Source organism: Lepisosteus oculatus, chromosome 1, assembly GCF_040954835.1.
Source record: "Lepisosteus oculatus isolate fLepOcu1 chromosome 1, fLepOcu1.hap2, whole genome shotgun sequence".
NCBI lineage: Eukaryota > Metazoa > Chordata > Actinopteri > Semionotiformes > Lepisosteidae > Lepisosteus > Lepisosteus oculatus.
The window spans coordinates 70,270,264-70,294,584 of NC_090696.1; the positions used below are offsets into that span (position 1 = coordinate 70,270,264).

At 34.2% G+C, this 24,321-nt stretch overlaps 1 protein-coding gene across 18 annotated transcripts in view; it reads left to right on the forward strand.

Annotated features, from left to right (window-relative positions):
- The window catches only part of si:dkey-92j12.5 (multiple PDZ domain protein), a 61,515-nt gene extending 39,265 nt beyond the window's left edge, over nucleotides 1-22,250 (forward strand). For 6 of the 18 annotated variants that reach the window (XM_015345799.2, XM_015345806.2, XM_015345803.2 and 3 more), the window contains 23 exons: nucleotides 531-629; nucleotides 1,649-1,726; nucleotides 1,906-1,977; nucleotides 4,022-4,205; nucleotides 4,596-4,792; nucleotides 5,533-5,624; nucleotides 6,343-6,460; nucleotides 6,844-6,921; nucleotides 7,410-7,502; nucleotides 8,388-8,462; nucleotides 8,598-8,763; nucleotides 10,156-10,301; nucleotides 12,026-12,109; nucleotides 12,949-13,142; nucleotides 13,932-14,079; nucleotides 14,529-14,615; nucleotides 15,313-15,409; nucleotides 15,894-15,937; nucleotides 16,151-16,273; nucleotides 17,044-17,148; nucleotides 18,756-18,862; nucleotides 19,472-19,595; nucleotides 19,998-22,250. In XM_015345799.2, the coding sequence (XP_015201285.1) occupies nucleotides 531-629; nucleotides 1,649-1,726; nucleotides 1,906-1,977; nucleotides 4,022-4,205; nucleotides 4,596-4,792; nucleotides 5,533-5,624; nucleotides 6,343-6,460; nucleotides 6,844-6,921; nucleotides 7,410-7,502; nucleotides 8,388-8,462; nucleotides 8,598-8,763; nucleotides 10,156-10,301; nucleotides 12,026-12,109; nucleotides 12,949-13,142; nucleotides 13,932-14,079; nucleotides 14,529-14,615; nucleotides 15,313-15,409; nucleotides 15,894-15,937; nucleotides 16,151-16,273; nucleotides 17,044-17,148; nucleotides 18,756-18,862; nucleotides 19,472-19,595; nucleotides 19,998-20,144 (2,658 nt within the window). In that variant the 3' untranslated portion in view covers nucleotides 20,145-22,250. The remainder of the gene's footprint in view (nucleotides 1-530; nucleotides 630-1,648; nucleotides 1,727-1,905; nucleotides 1,978-4,021; nucleotides 4,206-4,595; nucleotides 4,793-5,532; nucleotides 5,625-6,342; nucleotides 6,461-6,843; nucleotides 6,922-7,409; nucleotides 7,503-8,387; nucleotides 8,463-8,597; nucleotides 8,764-10,155; nucleotides 10,302-12,025; nucleotides 12,110-12,948; nucleotides 13,143-13,931; nucleotides 14,080-14,528; nucleotides 14,616-15,312; nucleotides 15,410-15,893; nucleotides 15,938-16,150; nucleotides 16,274-17,043; nucleotides 17,149-18,755; nucleotides 18,863-19,471; nucleotides 19,596-19,997) is intronic. The other 12 variants (XM_015345807.2, XM_015345810.2, XM_069192199.1 and 9 more) reach the window with 9 other exon arrangements.
- The last annotated feature ends 2,071 nt before the right edge of the window (nucleotides 22,251-24,321 follow it).

A 24,321-nucleotide genomic window follows, 5' to 3' on the forward strand; every position in this document is an offset into this window, starting at 1 on the left:
TAGAAGTACCAAATGCTATATGGACTTCTAAAAATACTTTATTATTATTTTCTTTAAAATTTCTCCTCAGCATTCAAATGTTCTTAATCAGTTGTGTACACATCAATGAGAGTATTATGTTATGTGGTACAGTAGTTAATGATACATCCAGGCTACTTATTCAGTTATTATTGTAATGTCATACAGCAAATTCTCAAATATCCCATGCAGGCTTTACACCATGAAAGTGAAATCATTCAAGGTTAGCCATTGCGTTAAAAGAAACAGTGGTGATTGACATCACTACAATTTGGTGTTTACTAAAAGGAAGATTTTACATCAGAATTATTACATCTTAAAATGTGAACTCCCAAGACATCATAATTAAACACCGAACTAGCTCTTAGTATAAACATATTGCTTGGAAATCACTAGACTAAAATCATAATACTGATCTTAAGCAAACTTAAAAAATGCTTGGACAGACAATTGGATTTGTTCAGCCAGTGTTGTGTATTATTTGTCAATAATTAATCCCGTGTTGCTTTTAGAAACCACCCTTGCCTTTTCTGCTGCCAAAACCAATCCCTGAGCCAGCCTTCAGCAGTACTAATCCATTTGTTGCCTCCTTTCAGCCTTCCCTGTTCCAGGTTAGATTATGTGTCCTTGTAATTTTGCTGGATTCTGTTTGTTTTTTCTAATTTGTATACATTTTCGTGCTTTAAAACCCAATATTAACATGGTCTTCATTGCAATTAAGCATTTACTCTGCTTTAGTTTCCAGGAAAGAAAAAAAATACCTATTCGTCTTAAAACAAAGTATTAGAACCTGTGTTAAGTGTTAGGAAAACAATGTTTTCTTCATTTAGATCCACAGGATTCTACGTTATTGGTAAATCAAAAATAATTAAAAGAATAATGAATTCTAATTTCTAATGAAATCTTCTAAGTAAAATTTAAGTAGAATGAAATTATACACTGGTGGTTCTGATATAAAATCTTGCTAAATTACTATGGAAACGTTCCTGAAATTGTATTATTAATTACCTCAAATGAACATGCAACAGGAGACATTTTGCAGTAATTTTGCTTAAATCTTTTCTCAGGAAAACATTTCCTTATTAGCTATCACATTTTCTGGGCATTCTAAGATTGTGCCACTTATCTACACATTTCTTATTATTTTTTAAGGTTATACTGTACTATTTTAGTGGGGACTATTTTTAATTGAGGTATTTTAGACTCATTTTTTCTAACTTTGTATGATAAAAAAACATGCTTCACAGACAAAAAAGGTGTTACATGACTGTGAAGAATGGAAAATCTAGAATAATGGCAGGCTGGGTGGCAAAAAGACACATGGGGAAAATGGTGTCTGCTTCCCGTATTTGCACTAGTGTCAAACATTTTGTGCATAATGCTTTGGATGTGTCTTATCTTATAACCTCCTGTCCTTATTGCCCCTTCTGTAGAATTTCTGCTTCAGTTTTTCCGCTTTTAACTGCACTGCAATTTCTTGAATAACATCTTTAGAGTAAGATTCAAGTTTTATATCCCCAGCCCCTTTTAGCTACAGTACAGATTTAGTCATCCTGAATATTTTTTTATTTATTAAGTGTTGTTTTTTTTTAGAATTACATTTTTCATTTTTTTATAATACATGCATCAGACGATGACAACAGAATCAAATGAAGAGAAGTGCATCCCAACGTCAAATGTAATTGCCAAACATGAAATAAAAATCAAGGTTAGTAGTGATTAGACTGTCCTCATTAGGATTTTAAAAAATAATTATGTAGCTCTTTTATACCTGTATACGCAGCACTCTCTATGTATATTTGATGTACATATCTAAAAAATGACAACTTAACTATGTGATAGCTGCCCTTTGTCTTATATGTTATTGAATTTTCTCTGTTGCTATAGGGATCTGAGAGTCACAGTAGACTTTTCCTTCGCCTCTCCCCAACTAACCCCTTTGCTCCTACTCCATTTAAGGTTTGTGGGACTTTGTGTGTTGTAGTGGCGTCACCTTCCATGTATGTTTATTCACACATCCAGTACAGTATATGTTATACATTATATATTGCGTGTGATGTGAATGAATGTGTATATGAATAAATATACATAATTCAGATATTGAATATCTATATACATGTGATTCTACTGTTTGTTCCCTTTTTATATTGTTTAGATTAACAATGTATCTGAATTATTGGAATTATATTAACATCATTGGTAATTCAATTATTAAATGGTTAGGCTTTGTTACCTGTCATGCATTTTCCATCTATATAAATTAAAAATATTTCTAATTACATAATAAATAGAATAATGGTCTTCTGGTGAATAACAGGAATGATTACACAGGCATTTAATATAAAAGAGAAATGCATACCAACTGATAAGTCATTGATAGCCACTCCCAGCGTGTATTCATTAAAATGTCACGATAAACCATTTTTAAATTCAGGAAATAAAACTTAAATGAAACACTGATGTGATGTCCAAATATTTCACACTGTTAAAAATATTCCATCACCAATTGTGCTGCCAGATGACTTGTATTTTCATAATCATTTACCTCATCTTGAATTACTAAAATAATTACTTTCATTCAGTATTTCAGCATGTCAGAATATTGACTTTTACTATGCCATAAACACACATAAAAAGTTATATACAGGGAATTCACCACGCAGTTTATATTAACCCCAGAAATTCTGTTCTGGTGTTTTGGTACTATATTAACACCAAAACAAATTTCCAGAGGAGTGACTGAACCACGTTATGATCTGTGCGATACTCTGAAACTGGTGAGAGTCTTTGTCATTTAATTTAGTATTGAAGATTGAAGATTCCAGGCTGTGCTGCTAATTAATTTAAGTGGGAAGAAAAGTGATCTTTTAATATGCGTAGACTTCGATCTATGCTGGTTGCATGAATCTGGATTAAGGGCCGCAAAACACAGCCAGTATGAAGCACATACTGAATACTGTACTTCTTAATGGAGAGTGTTACTTTATTCTTTATAAAAAATAATGATGATAAATTTAGATAAATGTTACTGCACCTTACAGTAATAATACTGCCAGTTGTTGTGACAGTCAGTAGAGGATGACAGGGGGAGGAATGTGGAGGAATGAATGATGTTCCTTGGTGATTTTACTTAAATTGTCCAGTAGTTTTGGCAACCCTACCCAGTGGGATTAATGCGTTACTAAAATAACTAACAAATGTATATTTTGTGAGGTGTGGCAGAGCACTTTAGAATAAATCACTGTATATATTATTATATACAATTTCTTTACATTAATAAACATTATTTTTGTAATTATAATTATAACTATGTATGTGTGCATAGTGTATGTACACACAGTGTCTCAGTTATAAAAACAGATTACAGCTTGTTTAACCAATTTTCAGTTAGTTTGAAGGTAAGTGTTTTTAAAAAACCAATAGTCAAATCTGGTTCCATAACAATATGCTTGAATAACAGAAAAGTACATTTTATGTTTGAATTGTACGTAAGTCACATGTCATTAATGTATGAGATTAGCAACTTCAAAAATAAAGAGTAACTACAATTCTTCCTTTTCCATGATTATCAGTAGTAAGCACTTCATAATCATAGGTCTTATTTATTACTGTGACAGTCCCTGGCCGGATATTATTGCATGGCTTTTCAGATTATCTCCTAGATATGAGCTGCTATGTATACAGGACTGCTGTGAAGATTTCCTGTGGAATTTGATAATACAGTAACTCAACAGATGGTAGTAATAAAAATACTAATCAAAGCCAGATGTGTTTCTGTGGTATGAGATAGTGCTGAATATGATAAAATTAGAGAAATTAGCAATTACAGACATATTTAAACTGCTAAAAATCATCAAAGGAAGCAGTTATAAAGTACCAATGTACAGCATGGTTTGTATCTCAGTCTGCAAAATTTAAATATAAATACTTCATTCTATTTGATTCAATTTGGTATTGATGCACCATTACCTGTGTTTTATTTCTGTTTTTATGGACACAACAGGCGCCATCAAACAGATTGGATTTGGAAGCAGGAAAGGTTTCTCTAAGTGTTCCACTGGTGAGTTCACTCCCAGTGGTGCCCCCTATTGGTGAGACAGAGACGGACACACTGATGGAGCCCGAGAACCTTGCCTTGCCAATGGACTCTCCAGATGAAGAAGAGGATGAATTTGGTTACAGCTGGAGTAAGTACCTTGACAACACAAACAGTCATGTGTGATCTTGGTCATGTCTTTTTCATTGGATGATAGCGCTTCCTTGAATTATGGAAGCCCTTTCTTACACAGAGAGGAAGGATAATTTGGTTGGGGGTTATAAAAATTAAAATAAGAAAATATATAATAATAATATAATAATAATAGTGAATGTCTTTATTCAGAAAAAAATAGTCTTTGTGTATCTCAGTTATTAAAATCTAAATTTCGAAAACTATAAAAAAGTTATATCTCTCCCTTCATAGTTGAAGTATAGTCAAATAGTTTTTTTCGATATCTGCATCTAAACATTTTCAGTGTAACTAAATATTGTGCTAAGTTACTGTTTCCTGATAAAACGTCCTGACATCTTCCCCTCAGAAAAGATCATACAGCGCTATGGCAGCTTACCTGGTGTACTGCACATGATTGAGCTGGAGAAAGGAAAGACGGGACTGGGGCTCAGCTTGGCTGGCAACAAGGACCGTTCCAGAATGAGTGTGTTTGTAGTTGGAATTGATCCGAGCGGAGCAGCTGGAAGAGATGGCCGGATCCTTGTTGGAGATGAATTACTAGAGGTCAGTGGCAACCAGTGACTTACTGGGGTCCTGCTGGGAACACAGGGGCAGAGTGGATGACATAGAATTGTGCTGCATTCTGATTTGAATTTGAGTGTGTTTGCATATTTAGAATTAATTAAAAACCTGGTACGCGAGAACATATAAACTTTAATAAGATATGTGGTAGTTATATTTTTATGTTTCCTGGGAAAGTGCCCATATGCCATCTTTTGCCAAACCATAATCTGTTTTTTTCTCAAGTTTACGTTTGCTAGACACATTCCTCTTTGTCTATAAACATAGTCTCTTTGTGGCACCAACTGTAAGCTGTGTTTTCTTTGCCATGGAGCTGGTTGTTAATTGATGTGATCTGCCTTCTCTCTATTCCTGTATGGATTTAAGATTATTGTGTGTTTTCTGTTCCCATTCCTCTAACAAAAAAATCACTCCAGTTAGAGTAAATGACAGATATATGTATTCAGTTTTTAACATTTTTATATTACAAAAAGGTTTGCAGGAAATATAGCAATTGGTATTTCAGTAAACTAAACAATACAAAGTATAGCAGCTATACTGAAGCTGATGTAGTGTTACAATAAACTATGCATGGAATATGCAACATTCAGCATGACATGTAATGAGACAGTTTAGCTCATGTACACTACTACATTATACAGTATATGTTTTTTGTACAGTTTGATATGTGGATTTTGTTTTTGTCTGTTGATGCTAATGAAGGAATATTTTTGCATCAACAGATAAATGGACAAATTTTGTATGGCCGTAGCCATCAGAATGCATCATCCATAATCAAAAGTGCACCCTCTAAAGTCAAAATAATTTTTATCAGGTAAGAACACTTTTCAGATGTAAAATATTTATTGTATTTTAAATATCTTCCTGTAATGGATGTACAGTATAAAGTATTTTACGGTTTATATTATAGTTCTTGTTTTTAGCCAGTAGAGGGCTCTATTGGAATTTATTATAAAGCTCTAAGAGGTTCAGCCAAAAATATGTGTACAGTATCTATGTACCTCTACATAATTTTGTTTTGAGTCAAATTCCCATAACATATGGATCATATATAGCTTTCTAATCTGGTTATTATTCTTAAAGAAATTTCACCTTTTGGAGACATTTTAGTACATTTTGTAATTTAAATAAAATTGCTAATTTTAAAATGTTTTTTTTTTTACTAGAAATGCTTTCCAATCACCTTGCTTTTACTAACTATATAGAATTGTTCTCTGTATTAGCCTGCCAATTCTAATGTAGTGAAACGAGAGTTACAAATTATATTTAATAAGCGAGACTTTAAAATTCAATCTATTTCATTATGGTTTATGGAGCAGAATACCCGATAAATTATTCCTCTGCACATTGTACATCACACCACACCAAAGTCGATCTTGCAAATTTGCAGCTGTATTTTTTAACTGATTTTTTTCATGGGCATTAAATGACATAAAAGTTACCGTACCACAAAGTACACAGGCATGTGTACCAAACCTTAATGCAACCTTTCCTTTATTTGATCACCTGATAATTATCGAACTGCTTTCAAGATACAGTGCTGTTGGGTTTCTGACATTCGAATGCCAAAACAGGAACACCGATGCCCTGAATCAGATGGCTGCAGGCCCAGTGAAAGAATGTGGAGACATGTTAGAATCGCAGACCGAGGTAACGTTCATATTTGGTGGGCAGTTTTTTTAACCTTTCTGTTGGACAGCTGTACCTTATTTACTATGTAAGGCAAATAATCCTAGAAAGAAGGATGAGATGTTTAATGAGACTGTAGAGAGATGCCTGTATATCTTTAATAAAATTGTATATCTTTAATTGTATATCTTTTGTAAATGGCAATTCTGTGGCACTCTAGAGTTCTAACAGTGGTCTTGCTATTACAGAATAGGCCAGATGGTCAAGAGGCCTAAAGAGACTTCACATATTATAACTAAATGTATTTTTAATTAATAAAAACATTAATTAATGATTAGCCATTACTGTGCATTGGCACTGTTCACTGTGCACTGTTGGAAAACAATGATGTTTGTTTTGTTCAGCTGGACATGTGTGCTGTATCACCATCAGCGATAGATTTTGATTTATTCAAAAATATCCAGCACATCATCCTGCCTAAGGTAAGTTTTGCAGGCCTGAATTGAAGATTTCAAGTCTTTGTTGTTTCTTGCATCTTAAGTGTGCACTACACTCTTGGTTAAAACATGATGCATGTTTGTCAACTATATTTTTTTATGTAATATGTAATATGTTTTATGTAATAACAGGCAAACTTACATAATTTTTCCTCATCCAGAAAGGCATGCATGAGCAAAATATTCTTTTGAAATTTTGCTGCTTGATAAACTAGTTTTGAAGTGAAGTTCTGTCTGTGGGTGAGGCTTTCCCTCATCCAACAAAGGAACAAACCATGATTTGTAATTGTTTGCATTTGAAATAGAATAACTTCATGAAATTAATTGATAACCACATTGATTGTAATTCTGCAAAATCAGTTTCTCTTAGCTGTAGTCTCATTATTCAGTTGTCCAAATGCATCATGTTGCCGTAATTTATTTTTTCCCTGCTAACACTTACATACTTCTCTTCCATTATATAAAAAACACAGGATCAAGGAGGTTTGGGAATTGCCATCAGTGAGGAGGATACAAGTGGAGGTGTGGTGATAAAGAGTTTAACTGACAATGGGGCAGCAGGAAAGGTAAATGCAATAACTTTCTGAGAAAAAACACACAACCTGCAAGGCAACATATTTGTATTGAACGTAATATATTTAAATAAACTTTCCACAGTTCACCTTTTATATATATACAGTATGTGTTACAAAAGTATAATAAAGTGTTTTATAAAGTACTTGCAGGAAGTATAAAAGAATGCCCTTTCTGTATGTGGAATTACTAAACTTATTTAAAAACGCCAGTTCCATGTGAAAGTGTTAATAAGCTCTTTTCCTTGTTGAATTGCCAGTTTGTCTTGTTTCTGCAAACTGATTCCATGGATTGCAAAGGCAAAAAGTAAATCGGGATTTTAACCTGATTATTATTATTAGCCTTTAATTTGCTGATTTTTATGAGTCTTATGAAAGGCTTTAAACAGAAACATTGGAAGGTACAGAGCGAAACTTTATCCTGGTGTTTTGTGTGAATAATGCAACTGTATCTAATCCTGGCCTTGGAAGGCTGGTGTACATGTATCTACTGATGTTCTTGCCCTCTTTAAAGTTCCATCACCTCAAGTGCCAAGTCAGTCTACTTAAGACAATAATCAGCTGATTAGGTCATGAAGAGCTAAGATGAAATGAGAAACGTGAAATACATTGTTCTACCAGGACCAGAATTGGATACCATAAAATATAAGATTGAAGAACTGGCATCTTGCTTGCTTATGAAAATACAAAAAACAAAATTGGTTGGTGTGAGACAGGATTGCTTACTGATTTTAACAAACTGTATTTCTGGTTTTCAAAATAAAATGTGATGATTTCATACTTTTAAAAGTTTCTTCCTTAGAGAAAGAGAAACAAGCTTTTATGGACAGTATAATGTCTTCTGAAAAATGATCATAATAAAACTTTTTTTTTTATTAGGATGGGAGAATTAAAGTTAATGACAAAATCCTAGCAGTAGATGATGAAACTGTAGTAGGATGCCCTGTGGAAAAGGTAAGATAATTATTTTTCTAATTTTATTATAGTTGTAATTAAAACTATTTGAATTCACAGAACTTAATCTCCTAAATTTTGACTTTCTTAAAATTAAAATTGTACTGTTCATATTATGTTATGTTCCTGTATTAGGTTATTAATTTGCTGAAGAGGTCAAAGAGCACTGTGAAGTTGACAATATGTTCGGAGGATTTATCATCACTTTCATCCTGTGTGAATCTACCAGAGAGTGCTTCTGATGTAAAGATAAGCCAGTCCCTTCCCACTGCATTCATCTCTGACGTGGATCCATTTAAAAGTGAGAGAATTATGATTTTTTGCAGTGTCATGCAATTTAGCACACTTTCCTGGTTTGCTGCATTTTTGTCCTATGTTGTTTCAGGTTATGCTGAAAAAAATTGATAAACACTTCTAAAATAACTAATGCCAAGTTAGTCACAATATTTTGAGAACATTTATTTAAACACATTTTCATTTTAAACAATGCATTGTCCTATTATTAGGTCCATCAAACCATTAAAAATTGATCTTTTATTACAATACAAATTATCACATTAGACCAGGGGTGCCTACACTTTTGTAGCTTAAGATCTACTACATCCTCAAGTGCTGATAAATCAAGGTGAAACAATGAGGCGATTTTGGCGGCGAGTGCATCAGCATCTGTTTCTGCTCCAAATGGAAAACACATGAAAGTCGCATTCGGCTCAAGTACTGCAAAGTCTAAGTCCAACAAGACATGTTAAATTTGCACTGTGTAATGCGCGGTGTCAAACTGTGCATTTTCTTTTCCCCGTTCTTCCAGCTCAGATACTGCGTTTGGGAAGTTTATTAGGTCATGACGTTGTAGCTTTGAAGCCAGCAATTCTAATTTTCATTTGAAAGTGTTAACAGTGGTGATCATATCGATCACATTCTCGTCTGGAAACATTTTGATCGACTTATTCAACATACTGGGCACCCCTGCGTTAGACCATACAAGTTCTATTAATATTATTCAAAATTTCTACTTGATTTAAACAAATTTTGTCATTGTTTCCAGTCTGATGGTTTTTGTTTTTTTAACACAGAAAATATCATTGTTAAGAGCTCTTCAGGTATTTTAGATATCAACATAGGAGTGCATTAATGGATTGCAGTGGAGGTTCTGTTGAGCACGTGAAGAAATAATCTGATAAACAATATCATAGAGGAACGTTAACATTACAAAGCAAAAATGAATAGTATTAATGTGACTTACATGTAAACAGAATCTTTATATCTATTCAGTTCTAGTATTTGTATGCTTAACACCAAAAAAGATATGTAAAGCCTAAGTGTATCACAGTGAACATTTTGTGTTTCATTAACACCTCTACCACAGACTTCATATTTATTAAACATTTGTTCAGTCTGGAAATTTCACAGATTATAACTAAATGTATTTTTAATGAATAAAAACACATTATAAGTGGTGAGCCGTGACTGTGTATTGGCACTGTTCTCTTGGAAAACAATAGTGTTTGTTTTGTTCAGCTGGACATGTGTGTTGCTGTATCACCATCAGCGATACATTTCTCAACATTTTTTTTCATTAACACATCTACCACAGACTTCATATTTATAAAACATTTGTTCAAACCAGTCAATCTGCCGAATCTGTGATTTCAAACTCTTTGTACACTAAGAGAAGAAATGTGTGTTTTTTTAGATGCAAGCAGGTCATCTACTCCTGCAACTATGGCATCAGACCCTGTCACCTGTCCTATTATTCCTGGATGCGAGACCACCATTGACATTTCGAAGGGACGCACTGGGCTTGGCCTGAGCATTGTTGGAGGCTCTGATACACTCTTGGTAAGATACGAGATAAAACAAATTGTGCATTTTGTCATTGTACTGCAGGGAAGTGCTTCCAGTATTTCATTAAGGCTTTAAGTAAGTCAAGTAGACTGTAAAGACAAAATGTTTTAATGATGATATGAATGTATGGATCACATTACATGTTATGAATTTCAACATTTAATTCTATGTGTACAATTTACTAAGTGTGACAGTGGGGAGTGGGAGGCGCTGCGGCAAGCACCAGTAAAAAGCCAACGCGCCTAACAGAGGGATGGAAGCACCGGTGTGAGGTTAGCAGGGACCAGAAATAACACAAAAAGGGTGAAAAATAGTGAAACAGAAGGGCAAAAGAAAAAGGTGTGCCTACCCCAGGGAAAATATGTGATGGGACAGACAAAGAGAAATGGAAAAAAAAAAGGCCTTAAATGGGTGCAGTCCCCCTTCGGGGGTGGACCTGCTCGTCCCTCCTGGGGTGTCCAGTGTGCCTTTATAGATCCTGCCCAGCTGTGGCTCATCCTCGTGGAGCCGGCGCAGCTGTGACTACAAAGGCGAGGCTTCGCCCTTCTACCAGGGCTCCGCCTCCACACTGGCCACGCCCCCGCGTAACGCCGCATAAGAAAAGGGCCTTAGTAGTGTTACAACTTACACAGATTAAAATGAACTCAATTTTGATCTGTTTGAAAATTAAATATTGTGTAATTAGTAGTATGTAAAAGTATAATTGACTATGCCTATTAATACAAAAGTTGAACAATCTAAAAGTTGAACAATAAATGTTGTATTTTATGGAAAATATGTTCATTTCGAAAACAAATTCTACAGTATTTCTAATACTAAGCGGGGCAGTACTTATTATTGGAATATTTAATTATACATTTTAGCGACACGGAATATGTAGAGGTCAATAAAGTGGGAAATGGATATTATAATTTGAATTAAAGTAGAGGATCATTTATATTGAAAAAGGATCCTTGAACACAGTCAACATAATTGTATAAAAGTTAGTTGTTAACTAATTTGTAAGAGCTCTTTGATCAAGCATCAACAGTAACTAACACACACAGAGCATACAATATGGCATATTTAGATTTTCGAAAAGCTCTTGATAAAGTACTTCGTATTAATTAACAAATTACAGGCATTGAAATGCACGTGTCTGGATGGAGAAATGGTTAATGAACAGAAAACAAGAGAGTACAGATAAGAGGTAAATTCTCTTTGTGGGATGTTGAAGTGGAGAATCACGGGTATTGTTAAATATGACAGGATTGCAAATTATGTGAAATTAAAGTGAATTCACAAACACGTTGGAAAACAGAAAATGAAACCTGGAAAGATTTGCACAGAAGTCAAGAGGACATCCCCTGAATCTACAGCAAAGCATCAACCAATGACACAATTGGAAAATAAAACCTAGAACAGGTGGCACTTTTTTACTCAAAGGGTCTTGGGGGACTGGTACAAGCTACCCAACACAGCCATGTCGTTGAAGTGAATGCCTTATGTAGTCTTATGTTCGTAAATATCTTGTGAGATGAAGATATGTGTAATACTGTACGTTGTTGTAGCAACGCTTTGTTTGTTTACTTTGCATGAGTTTGTCCTAAGTGTTCTGGATTTTCACTATGCTGTTGTCATCCTGAGTCATAAGACAATATCCAGATCTAAGGTCAACACACACCAACCTAATTTAAGCTAGATGTGCTTTAGTGAATTTTAAACATCCCTTTTTGCAGGGAGCCATCATTATTCATGAAGTGTATGAAGAAGGCGCTGCATCCAAAGATGGAAGACTCTGGGCTGGTGACCAGATATTGGAGGTACATTATGATTTATTTACCTCTGTCTGTATTTAATGCATTTGGATTAAATTCATATGAGGGCAAAAGTAAAGAATGTTGGTTGAATTGTTAAGTTGCTTATTTCTGAGTAGTGCTGAAACCATAATATGTCCAAAGGCAGCACTCCAGAGGCAAAAAGGCTTTAATCACAATAAAGTCATATTTTTTTCAGAAGTGTTGTATAATAAATATTGTAATAATATATAATTAATGAAATACATCTACACATTTTGCAAATAATTAAATGGTATTGTAGCATTCTGCAAAGTGTAAACCTCAGTGACTAATATGAATAGAATACAGCTTCCCATTTAAATAACATATTTATATTAAATAATATAGTTATAAATATTAATTATGTTCAGAGGAGGAAAAATAGTAATTAAACTGAGTGTCATTTTGTCTTTCACATCAATATCAGGTATGGTTAATTTGCTTCCAATTTTCTAAAAGTAACCTTAAAAGGGTTGCATGGTTTAAAACTAGCAGTAGACAATGTAGAAATAAAGTTTTATGTTACTGAATCACTTTTAGCATTTAAGGTGGATATTTTATTTAGTGGTTGTGGTAGCAAAATTATTGTGGCTTTTTGGGGTTTAAAACTGTGCATTTTGCATAGATGTTTTGAGAAAACCTTTATGAGGTCTGCCTGTGTTTTGATGTTGTTCCTTTCCATCTCAGTTACATCTTTTTTTTAAATTACCACATTTCTTTTGTGACCAAGAATGTGAATTACTAAAAAGGTGACTTTGTGCATAGTCTCTATTCATTAATTAAATAGACTGATACCTACCCACATGTACATTGTCTCTCTACAGGTTAATGGAATTGATTTACGAAATGCCACTCACGACGAGGCAATCAACGTTCTGAGACAAACCCCCCAGAAAGTGCGTCTGACAGTGTACAGGGATGAGGCCCAGTACAAAGAAGATGACATGTGGGATGTGTTCTTCTTGGAACTGCAGAAGAAACCGGGTGAAGGTTTAGGCCTCAGTATTGTTGGGAAAAGGTACAAAATTAAGATCAAATGTTCCTTCTTACGAGATGTTGTGACCTCTGTATGACCCTGCAAGCTTCAGGATTCTCTCCCTTGTAGAGTCTCAGGCAGGCCAGGCAAATTCAGAGGGAAACAGCTGAAAAGCTGACCTATTGTTGACTCAAGCCCATTAAAAGTGGCAACAAGTTTATTCAACTAGCGAAGGGAGGTCAAGGGTTTGACCCCTTCAGATCTCCTCCAGTCAACTGAATGATCAAGCTCGGTTGTTAAACACAAGGATTGTACATGAAAAGAGAAGCTTGTAGAGATGTTTGGTAACTACTTACCCACAGAAAAAAAATTACACCTGCATGGTGTTTTCTGTAAAATAGCATTGTTAAAGCTAGACTAGAATTATGTCTGGATGTTTCCTGTTTTTTTTAAAGCTGCAGAAAACGAGACACATTAGCCATTATAAGCCACCACATTCTGTTTCAAATGCTTAAAAAATTATTTTATCATAAGTTCTATTGGAGAAATGTGCAAAACTAGCTATTGCTTGCCATGTGTACTCATGACCTGATTTGTTTTCTAAGGATTTGTGTAGTTCAACGTAATACAATGAGCTTCTCCTCTCATTCTCTTTTGACTCTATTTGGTGCTTGTTGAGAACGCTTTCTCTTTTACAGTGAAAATCTATAGAAATTATTTTAATATGCATTTAGAATGAATTTTATGTCTCATAAAATGTTTATATTTTTGGACTAAGTTTATTTATCACTGCATGAACAGCTGCCTCATTGCCTTCATTTTTTTAAATAGGAATGACACCGGTGTCTTTGTGTCAGACATTGTGAAAGGGGGAATAGCTGATACAGATGGTAGATTGATGCAAGGAGACCAGATTCTCTCTGTCAATGGGGAAGATGTTCGGTCGGCAACACAAGAATCTGTCGCTGCTTTATTAAAGGTATTTTAAAAGTCTACAAACCCGAAGGTTTAAAACATACATTCTTCAAAATAAATACATTATATCAAATTATCAAAACTTTGCCAAGGCATAAAGCAGATTATTTAATATAATGAATTTATATCTGAATAATCTCATAAAGTTAATATAAAACACAATTCACTGCAGATACTGAAGCAAGGTTAATTATTCTTCTTAAAACCTTATCATATGATATACATATCTAACAGTTCATAGTCTTAGAGATTTTTTTTATCTGTTTTTTAATTAATGATAAAATCATAATATTATTAAAAATAGTAGTTAACCCTTTTTTTTGTTTTACAATCCAAACTGTTGGTACAACAGTGATACTGACATGTTAGATTTATAGAATGCTGGAACATAAAATAGGTCAGTTAAATCTTATCACTTGTGGATGTCTTATTTGAATTTCCTTTCCATTCCAGTGCTGCATTGGAACAATAACTCTAGAAGTTGGGAGATATAAAGCTGGACCCTTTCATTCGGAGAGGCGATTATCACACAGCAGTCAGGTACAGCATCCAATTTCTTTACCATAGGTCATTCCATAATATACAGCAGCAGATTACACATACTGTATTAGAGTACAATTTTGGTCTATGTGAATTGATTTTTTTTTTCTACATCGCAATGTTTATGCTTTGTATTGGTTCTGGCAGTCCAGCTACTCTTCATTTAATCTGCCTCTTGAGGTTTCTTGCATAGAGCTATTACCTTTCCAGCTTTTAACATTTCAATATTTCTGTAGCCTTGTAGAGTGCTAGGCATTATGTGATTTTTCAAGATGTGAAAAATCATGTAAAAATGACCTTGAGCACATCTGAGACGTCGAACTCAACGTACACAGTGCAGACCAATTTGAATTTGTGTGTGTACTTGGGTAATCAAGGTCCGTTCATTTTCTACACATTGACTGGGAATCCCAGAAACCATTTAATCATTTTCACATTGAGGTAGTATTGCAAGAAACTAAATGTTGTTTTTATCTGATGATAGGGACATTCTGTACTTTGTTAAAATAGCTTTAACAAAGTTTTAATTGGTTTCACTTCTCTAAGTCTCCTATATCAAATCAACAATTTTTGCTCCCTTCAATCCCCAGATCATTCAGTCTGTATGAACCGATGTATGTGCGCGGGTTCATATCAATTCTGTAAGTCGTGTATAGGTTTAATTTATCTGTAACAATCTTAAAACTTTAAAATTCAGGTTAGTGAAACAGGCAGCTTTGGTGCATCATCATGTTTGTCTGGATCTGGAAGTGGTTTGGGTGATAACTTTGAAAGCAGACGGAAGAGCCTCGATTGTAAGTTTCCTTCTCTGATTTCTTGTGCCATATAAACATCAATACTTGGTATGGATATCATGACAAAAATTAATTAGGCTAAGCCTGGCAAATAAAAAAAAGTATATTTTATTCTTTTTTGCAAAGTGAGAATTGTTATTATTATTTGGGCAATGCCCAAAGTGACTTAATATTGTAGCATTTTTTAGGGATTTTAAGGAAGTTACCTGAGTACAGCACCTTTTTTAAAAGTATAACAGCACCAATCCATCCAGCATTTAAGCCCCACCATTCCAGTTACTAGTCTGCAATCTACAGTTACTAATCTAGCAGTCTACACTGCAGGCCTGTTGCTGAACATCACATATTAAGACTCATAAAATGCCCAATAAATTTAGCTTCATTTGTGTCTTACCTATCTAATGTTTTACAGTTTACTGTGTTTTCCTGTAATGTAAGTTTTAGAAATGAATGGCATAGATTCAAGATTCCATTTTTTCCCCAGCAGGCTCTGACTTTCAAGAGCTCAGAACTGTTGAGTTTACTAAGGTGAGTTTTTATTTTTTTAAATGTGTTCATAAACTGAATCTGTCTGTCTTCCTAACTACATGCAAAATGTGTATAAGTATCAATATACTGTATAAGTATTGACATCAATATATAAAACATCAATATGTATGTAGAAATTGTGCTTTTTGGGAGGCCTTGTTTGAATTAGTTTTGAAGCTGATTGAAAGTAATTTGAAGGTTTTACTTCAACAGGGCCCTTTGGATTCCTTAGGAATCAGCATTGCAGGAGGAGTAGGAAGCCCTCTTGGAGATATCCCCATTTTTATTGCCATGATGCACCCCACTGGCTTGGCAGCTCAGACTCAGAAATTAAAAGTAGGTATTTAGTTCAGGAGTGTGACTGAGGGTTCTATTCTCAGCAGCATTGAAAATAAAATATCTTCACAGTGTGTCAGATACCATACATTTGCTTCAGGGTCAACAAGCTCCACAGCTGGTTGCAGATTTTCTTTTGGTATTCTTACAATGGTGCATAGTTCACCATTGAATTCACCATTGTTCACTGCAAGAAAATATCCGCTGAATATAAATAAGTTTAATTAAATTGTTCATTGCCTTGTGGGAATTAATAAGGAAAACCTGAAGCATGTAAAAGAAAAATGAGACTTTTTAATTTAATGGTGATAATTTAAAAAATGAAGCAATTCTGAAAATGTTCATACTATTTAAATAGTTTCATCTATTTTTTTTTCAATGCACTTTTAAAATCATTGTTTTAATCTTCGTATGTTAATGCACTTATTTTGCTAACTTAGAGTTGTAGCTTGGATGTTATGAGTATTATGTTTTATTACTGTGAGCTGACTAAACAGATTTTCTTTCTGAGAGTTTTTCAGGCTTTTCTTTAAAAAGAGTTCTCCACTAACTCTCACTACCACCACCCCACGATTACCTTCTCCACACAACAAAATAAAGATTATGCTTTAAATTAAATAAATTACTTAAAATATGGTACAGTAAGGCTTAATAATAAATGTTTTGCGTGAAGGCCTATTGCAGAATAATGCAGAACACCAGTGTTAGATCAAATACCCAGAATACCAGGGATTTTTAGTAATTCATGGCTTTTCTTTTTGGTCCTGCAGATAGGAGATAGGATTGTTAGCATTTGTGGAACGTCTACAGAAGGCATGAGTCACTCCCAGGCTGTCACCTTGTTAAAAAATGCCTCAGGGACAATTGGGTTACAGGTAGGTTACAGACCTTGTTTTTTATTAAGTGTCAGACACCTGATCATGCTGAGAATAAATGTGTAGACTAGAAAACACAGCTTTAAAATCTATGGGGGACATATTGATGGAAAAGGTTACTTCACCGATGTTGTGTGAACTCATAGTTACTGTAACCATATCATTGTGTACCAGATCCTGCAAGGGTCCATATTGTATTCAAAACAGGAGCAGTTTAATGTAAAAAATATTACTGAAATACTGTTTATGAATGTTGGAACCAATAGTTCTTGTTGTATTTTCAGTTCCTCTTTACATACATATATTATGAACTGTTAAAATCTCTTTACTTGGCCAGACCACACACACAATGGTCTTTAAATTCTCAAAATGCTGTCAATAAGGCATAATTTGTTTTGTTTATAAAGATTTCCTTTCCTTGATATAAATTATAGCTAGGCCTTGCTAACTGGTCACTGGTTTGTTAATCATACAACTCTGTATGCTGTATAATTGAAGGTTGAAGTCCACACCATGATTAATTCAAATTTTCTTTTTCTTCCAAATTTTGAAACTTGCGTTTAAAGACTAAACAACTTTATGCTTGACAACTGCACTAAGACTTCAGATATTCTTCATCAACCATGATGACCGCCATGATGTGTAGCTGCTATATTGATTAAATTGAAACTTGCCAGATTTAATGAACAAGGAAAGCTGTTTCTGATTTGCACCTCTTAAGGTTCATGAATTGCTTGGTGAAGTGTGGCCCCTTATATGCAAAATATATATGTATGTCTACCTGAACAGATTATTTTGCTACATGTTATTTACTTTATAATGCCACACTCACCCTGTATATAGACATAACTTTGGGAACAGTGTGTGACTAATGGAGAAGTGATGTAATACTAAAGAATCCCTGCCTCTACATTCCCATTTCCACCTGCTACCTTCATGGGGGTGTTTTAGAATTTTGATTTCAAGAAATACATTGTTGCATGTGCAATCAGGATATTAAAGAAAGCTATGTGACTGTTTCCTGTATGGAGCTATTGGATAATGTGAAATGGGAATGTCGTATGGGCAGAGCAAGATGTGTGTGTATGTATTGTTGCATGTGTAAGACTATTGTTTGTTTTTTATGTGTATTTATTTCAATACACATTTTTTGTAGTCTTGTATGGTGATGCCAAAAAACTAATTTCCACCCTATTGGGTGGACAGTAAATTCTGAGCTCCTTAGTACCCTGCCACAGCATATCAGTTCTAAGATGTTAATCACTCACTAATATCACTGCATGCTTTAAGGCATCCAACAGACCCCTGAAATTGTTGTTGCACAATAAGCCAAGGAAACCCAGACCACCTCTAGCCCACTTGACTGGTGGTACTTGTGCAGTGTTTTTCTGGGAATCTTTGTCAGTCTAGTCATTATATGGTCCAGGCTAAAATCTGTACTCCAAGCAACCTAATTGAGCAACTTAGAGTTGTTTTGAGTTTTACGTTCCACACTGTAAAGGAACCGAAGTTTCGTGAATTGGAAGGTAGAAGACATCTATATTGAATTTTTATATACATGTTACGAAGGAGAAAAACGTTAAAATATATTTTTTTAATTTTCTCAGGTATGTGCAGGAGGCGATGCAAGTGTGACAGGTTCATCCCATGAACAGACAGCCAGCCTTTCACTGTCAGGGCTGACAGCAAGCAGCATATTTCACGATGACCTAGGGTATGACCCCAAAACTATTATACAGTTTTATTTCCCTTTTTACTGTTAACTGTAAGATTTTCTTAGGAAAAATATGTTGTACACTAAAGCATTGACAGTACATATTATTGCATATTATTGCTATTGTCTCTCTTGAAGCAAACTGTTAACGCAAACTGTTAAATCCAAATAAGAGCACTCCTTTCTGTCCATTTCATTAATCCAGCACAGTTTAACTCACTATTCTTTCCATAATCAAGGTTATTAAGGAATATAGTTGGTACTCAGTCTGATTATGATAAAGTGTAACTAGTACTTTTCTACTACTAAAAGAAAAGTAGTGAAATCGATTTATATTTTGTGTTTGATATAATTCAAAAATAAAAAATAATAGGTTTTATTTGTTTCTAGTACAAATTATCTAGCCAAACATTTGCTCTACAATATTGAGACTGTGCATGTCTTTCATACTGTGTTGGTGACTAGTAAAATAATCATCAGGTCCAATTAAACTGTTAATGAAACCAAATAAGAACATGTGTGGGATAGAATGGTTTGGAAGATTTAGGATACTAGTTGCTTCTATGAAAGTCCTTCCACAATTCACTTTAATCTCGTTTTTTATTTTAGGCCTCCTCAATACAAAACTATTACACTTGACAGAGGGCATGATGGTCTGGGCTTCAGCATTGTTGGAGGATTTGGCAGTCCTCATGGAGATCTTCCTATTTATGTTAAGACTGTTTTTGTAAAGGTAGGGGAAATAAAAAGGACTCTACAAACACTATGCTAAAGCAGTAGTCTATTAAATGTGCCGTCCTGTAGAATACAGTTAAATCGTGGTTTCATAACATTTACAGTCTCAGATGAATCAGCATAACCAAATGGAATTATTATGTGTAGATTATCCTTTTATAGACACTACTTCCATAAAGGTTTACATGTTCCAGTGAACCAGTCTTCTTGAACAAAATGCTTGTTCATGCTCAGTTTACTTTCTTTCCATTGAGGCATGTTTGATTTTTCAGAAATCAATCCTGTGTATCCTTCTCAAGAAAGTCCTGTTGTTTTCCTGTAGTTGTTTCTTCTTTCGATATCTAAAATCCAGACACCGAGTCACTGTTGAGCGTTAACAGACAGGTGTTATTTCTTCCAGGGAGCAGCTTCTGAGGATGGGCGCCTGAAGCGTGGAGATCAGATCATAGCTGTGAATGGACAAAGTCTGGAAGGAGTCACCCATGAAGAAGCAGTTGCTATTTTGAAAAGGACTAAAGGCACTGTTAACCTTACTGTACTCTCGTAAATGTTAACTTACTGGACAAATTTGATACTTTTTATACTTTTTTTTTAAATTTGTAGCAGTGAGCACTGTGATTATGTTCTGTCATCTTAACAAAATCCAGGTATATCTTACATATATTTATACTATACTATATATTTATAGTATTCTTACTATAAATTACTTAAAATAAAACTACTGAGACAGAGTGATGCAAATCATTACTTTTAACACTGATGATAAAGCATTTCAGAATTTGATAAAGGGTGTTTATGTTGCTAGAATGGTCTGTTTTTATGCAACCATGCAGTATTTACTTGGCTTCCATTTACAGATATGATTTCACAGAACATTGTAAAATAAAAAAATGGAAAATAAGGATTTTTTGTTTCTTAGAATTCAACTTAAAGTTTTTACTTCTGTTCAACAATTTCTGCTTTCTAGCTTTTCAATAACAACAAAGTTTCTGTTACTGTACAGTTAGTTTCTGTAGTTCTGTTTGTTTTATGCAATGTATACACACAATACAATTACATAAAGATAATTCACAGAGCATTCAAACAGTTTTACCACTTAGGTATACAGAAACAAGATAGTTTTTTTAAACAGTTACCATTAATTTGATTGCATATTTACAATTTCAAACAGGTCCCTCATAATTGAAATCTTTTGCATATTCTTTAACCTCTAGTAAAGGTAACCAATTGAATAGCAGGTATCTGTCGGTGGCCATTTGAGCCATTATGGTAATGGAACTGCTCTAGGAATCTCTATAGCCTTAAAATCCTTTACAATGGAGGCTGGTGTTTTGGTTTAGCGGAATTCACCATTGTTTGGAGGTTGTGTTTCCGGAGGCGGTGATACAGACCTTAAATTAATCTTGAATTAGAATTATAATTGTAGTTTTAATTACCTGAACTCTATCTTTGTCTTTCTGTTTTTAATGAGGAAGTTAGGGCATTCATAGCATAATACTGTCTAGTAATGGATTAAGCTAAAGTGTTTATGACATTTTGTCTTAACTAGATGTTCTGTTTTTTTGTACATCATAATTACTAAAATACTTCTTTATACTAAGGAGCAAAATAATAGCACCTGATATCGGAAAAAAAAAATCTTGTGTTCCAAATCATTTAACCAGCATGTAGAAATAGGATAAAAATATCCTGTCATTTGCATGGTTTCTGGAGCATTGCTGTCCAAACATAAAAGTTTGAAATACAAACAGCACAGCAGCATATCACTGTCTTGCAAAGAAAGTTACACCAACCTTTTCCTCCACTCTTCTAACTGTAAAACTCAAGAGTCCCAGTCTTACAATCCTATGTACAAATTCAAATTCATGTTGTATGAGAATGTGTACAAAGTGTATGTACTATAGCGTAAGGAAAATGAGTCAGAGATGCCCAAACAAAACTGCTGTGTTTAAAATAATACCTCGATTGACTAAGTGCTACAGCTGTTTTAGTTAATTAAATATCATGCTTGTTAATAATATGGTAAATTCAAGTTATACAGTATATACTGTATGGATGATTGTATGCTTAATGAAGAGTTTACACTACAATAAAAGAATTCTCAATAATGAAACAGACTGTTATTGAAACAATCTCTTTATCCTGCCATATTGCTATGACACACAACCACTAATTTGTATGTATGTTGAGATGTACTAATTAATATCAGAAGCTTCAAAGACTGAGGAATCATACACAGCTCTAAATAACCACATTTTATGTGATTTTTATTTCAGTGCCCACCTGTTGTGGTGTTGGTTAAAAAGACAAATGAGATATTGCAGAAAATGTGAAGAAGATTGATGTAGAACATAATGTATTAAAATATATTAACATCAGAATGTCAAATTATCAGTAGTGTCACATTAGAAAATGTATATTAAAAACAGGATTTACTAGTGTAGATTAAACATTATGACAAGTGTATCATGTTTTGTATAACATTTAATAATTTAATGTGTTTGTCACAATATTTGTAAAATCTTTCAATTTTTAAATATAGCATTGATGTTAAGAATATTATATTTTTTGTGATACCTTATATTTATAAGCACTATTTTAGTCCCATTATTAATATTTCTATCTAAATAAAAATAACTATTAGATTATTTAATAGACTTTGACTTTGACCTTTTTTCTGTTATTACTTTAATAAGAACAATACTCATCTTTAGATCAAGAGAGGGATAACAGGATTTGTTTACTACTTCTTTCTTTTATTACTACAGTAGTTAACATGTAACCACCTAGTTTGTGCCTGGAAAATCTAAGTTGAGGAACACCAAACTTTTCTAGCCTTAGGCATTGTAAAACCTGCCTGTAGATCTAGCTTAATCACTACCTGAAATCCAGTCCTAACCTTCAAGTTAACCCCAGCAATATTTCTGCATTTTTATTTTTAATTATTAACATATATGTTAAAAGTAACAGAAAGGTTACTAAATGAGCAGTCAGTCAGGTCATATTGCTATGTGAGTTTATATTTGTGCATTTAAGGCCATTATTGTCTTTTATGTAAAAGTCAAGATCTTATCTTACCACTATCTCACAACCAACTTAAAAACATTTCAGTTTTTTTTATATTGCTATCCACATTCTTCCTAGATTTCAGAATTACTGAGGCAGTATAATGTTTTCAGTTTTTTACACAAGTCTTTAATGTAATTTGCATAAAGGTCTGGAAGGAACTCAAGGCCTAATCTTACCCACTTCAATCTCAGTGTGTTAAATATCACACTTCTTGTTTATTCAATTGTAATACTGTTTTTGCATTTGACTTTTGTTCTCACCAGAGATAGACGTTGCTGTGCACCAGTCAGTGGCTTCTTTTATGACTTCAAAGGATGCCTACTGTAACTCCAGTGCTCCACTGGACTCCAGTCTATTTAGTATCTTTACAGAGAAAGATAGTTCATAGCCCATTTAGCATTGTGAGTCTTCTCTAATTCCTCTGTTGTGTTTTGTGAACCGTACCCTGTAATAATTGCCACTCTTTTCTGGGGTTCCACTTGAGCCAAAATCTGCCCTTATCCACTCAGCTGAATATTCATAGTACACGTTATAATGGCACTCTAAATCTCACCTGGGTTTCTATCTGTGTTCAATTCATAATATGCACCCCTCTTGTTTTCGGTTCCAAGGGGTTTGTGTGCTCACCCTTTCAAAAATTCAGGGCCTCCAGCACCAGTTCTGTACCGTTGCAGAAGTTATTCCATATCTCTTTCTATACACTGCATCAACCCCTAGAATCTCTTCCTCAGAGCACCCTGAACTTTTCTTACTTATAATCAGTCTCCACAAACACTACTTTCATATCTTCCTGTTTCTAGTACCAATTACACTCATCTCAGGTAGCCATCTCTTCTGACCCACACATCTTCCACTGTCACTTGCCTCTGGTTCCTACACCACTTTCTTGATGCACTGCCTTAGCCATCGTCAGGAGAGAATGCTTTCTTGCCGTTCCCTTGAATGCTGGTCCACATACATTAAATATGAAGCCAATGGACTTTAAACTCGCACACCTTGTTGCACAATGAAAGACTTGGCTTTGGCGTTATGGGGCTCTCATTTGTTCCTCTTCTTCACCCTCACTCAAACACTATCCATGGTCAATTTGGAATTGCTATGAAAACTTCGTTTGGACTTTTCATTTGCCTTTTACACATTAGTTATGCTAACTATATGCTTGTTTATGTTCTACCTTTAGTTTTCAGAACTTAAAAAATTCTGCTTGCTTACTTCTGCTTCAACAAAATGGGACCTCATTGAAAGAGCATGTATATTTTTCCAAAGCACTTCAAATCAAGAAAAAAAAGAGCATTACCGATCACAAAACTCTACTAATAACAATTTGAACTATAGGCCAATGATGTTTCAGCCGTCTCAAAATTAAATAAACAGAAACTAATAGCCTGTGTGATATTTAAAAAAAAACATTTGCCATGTCTGTTTTCAAGATGTCATGCCTTTTTTCTTCAGAGTAAATAGATTGCTTTATAACTGGAATTGTATGGCATTGCTGGAATGCCAAAAGACACCAGGCTTAATGTGTGTGTAAAATCTGATTTAATGCCAACTTCAAAGAAAGATTTGTTTCCTGGTATATCAATCATTCCATTGTTATGTAAGTAGTCCAAACTGTATTATGTTTTACTGGTATATCAGCATATATCATAGAACCT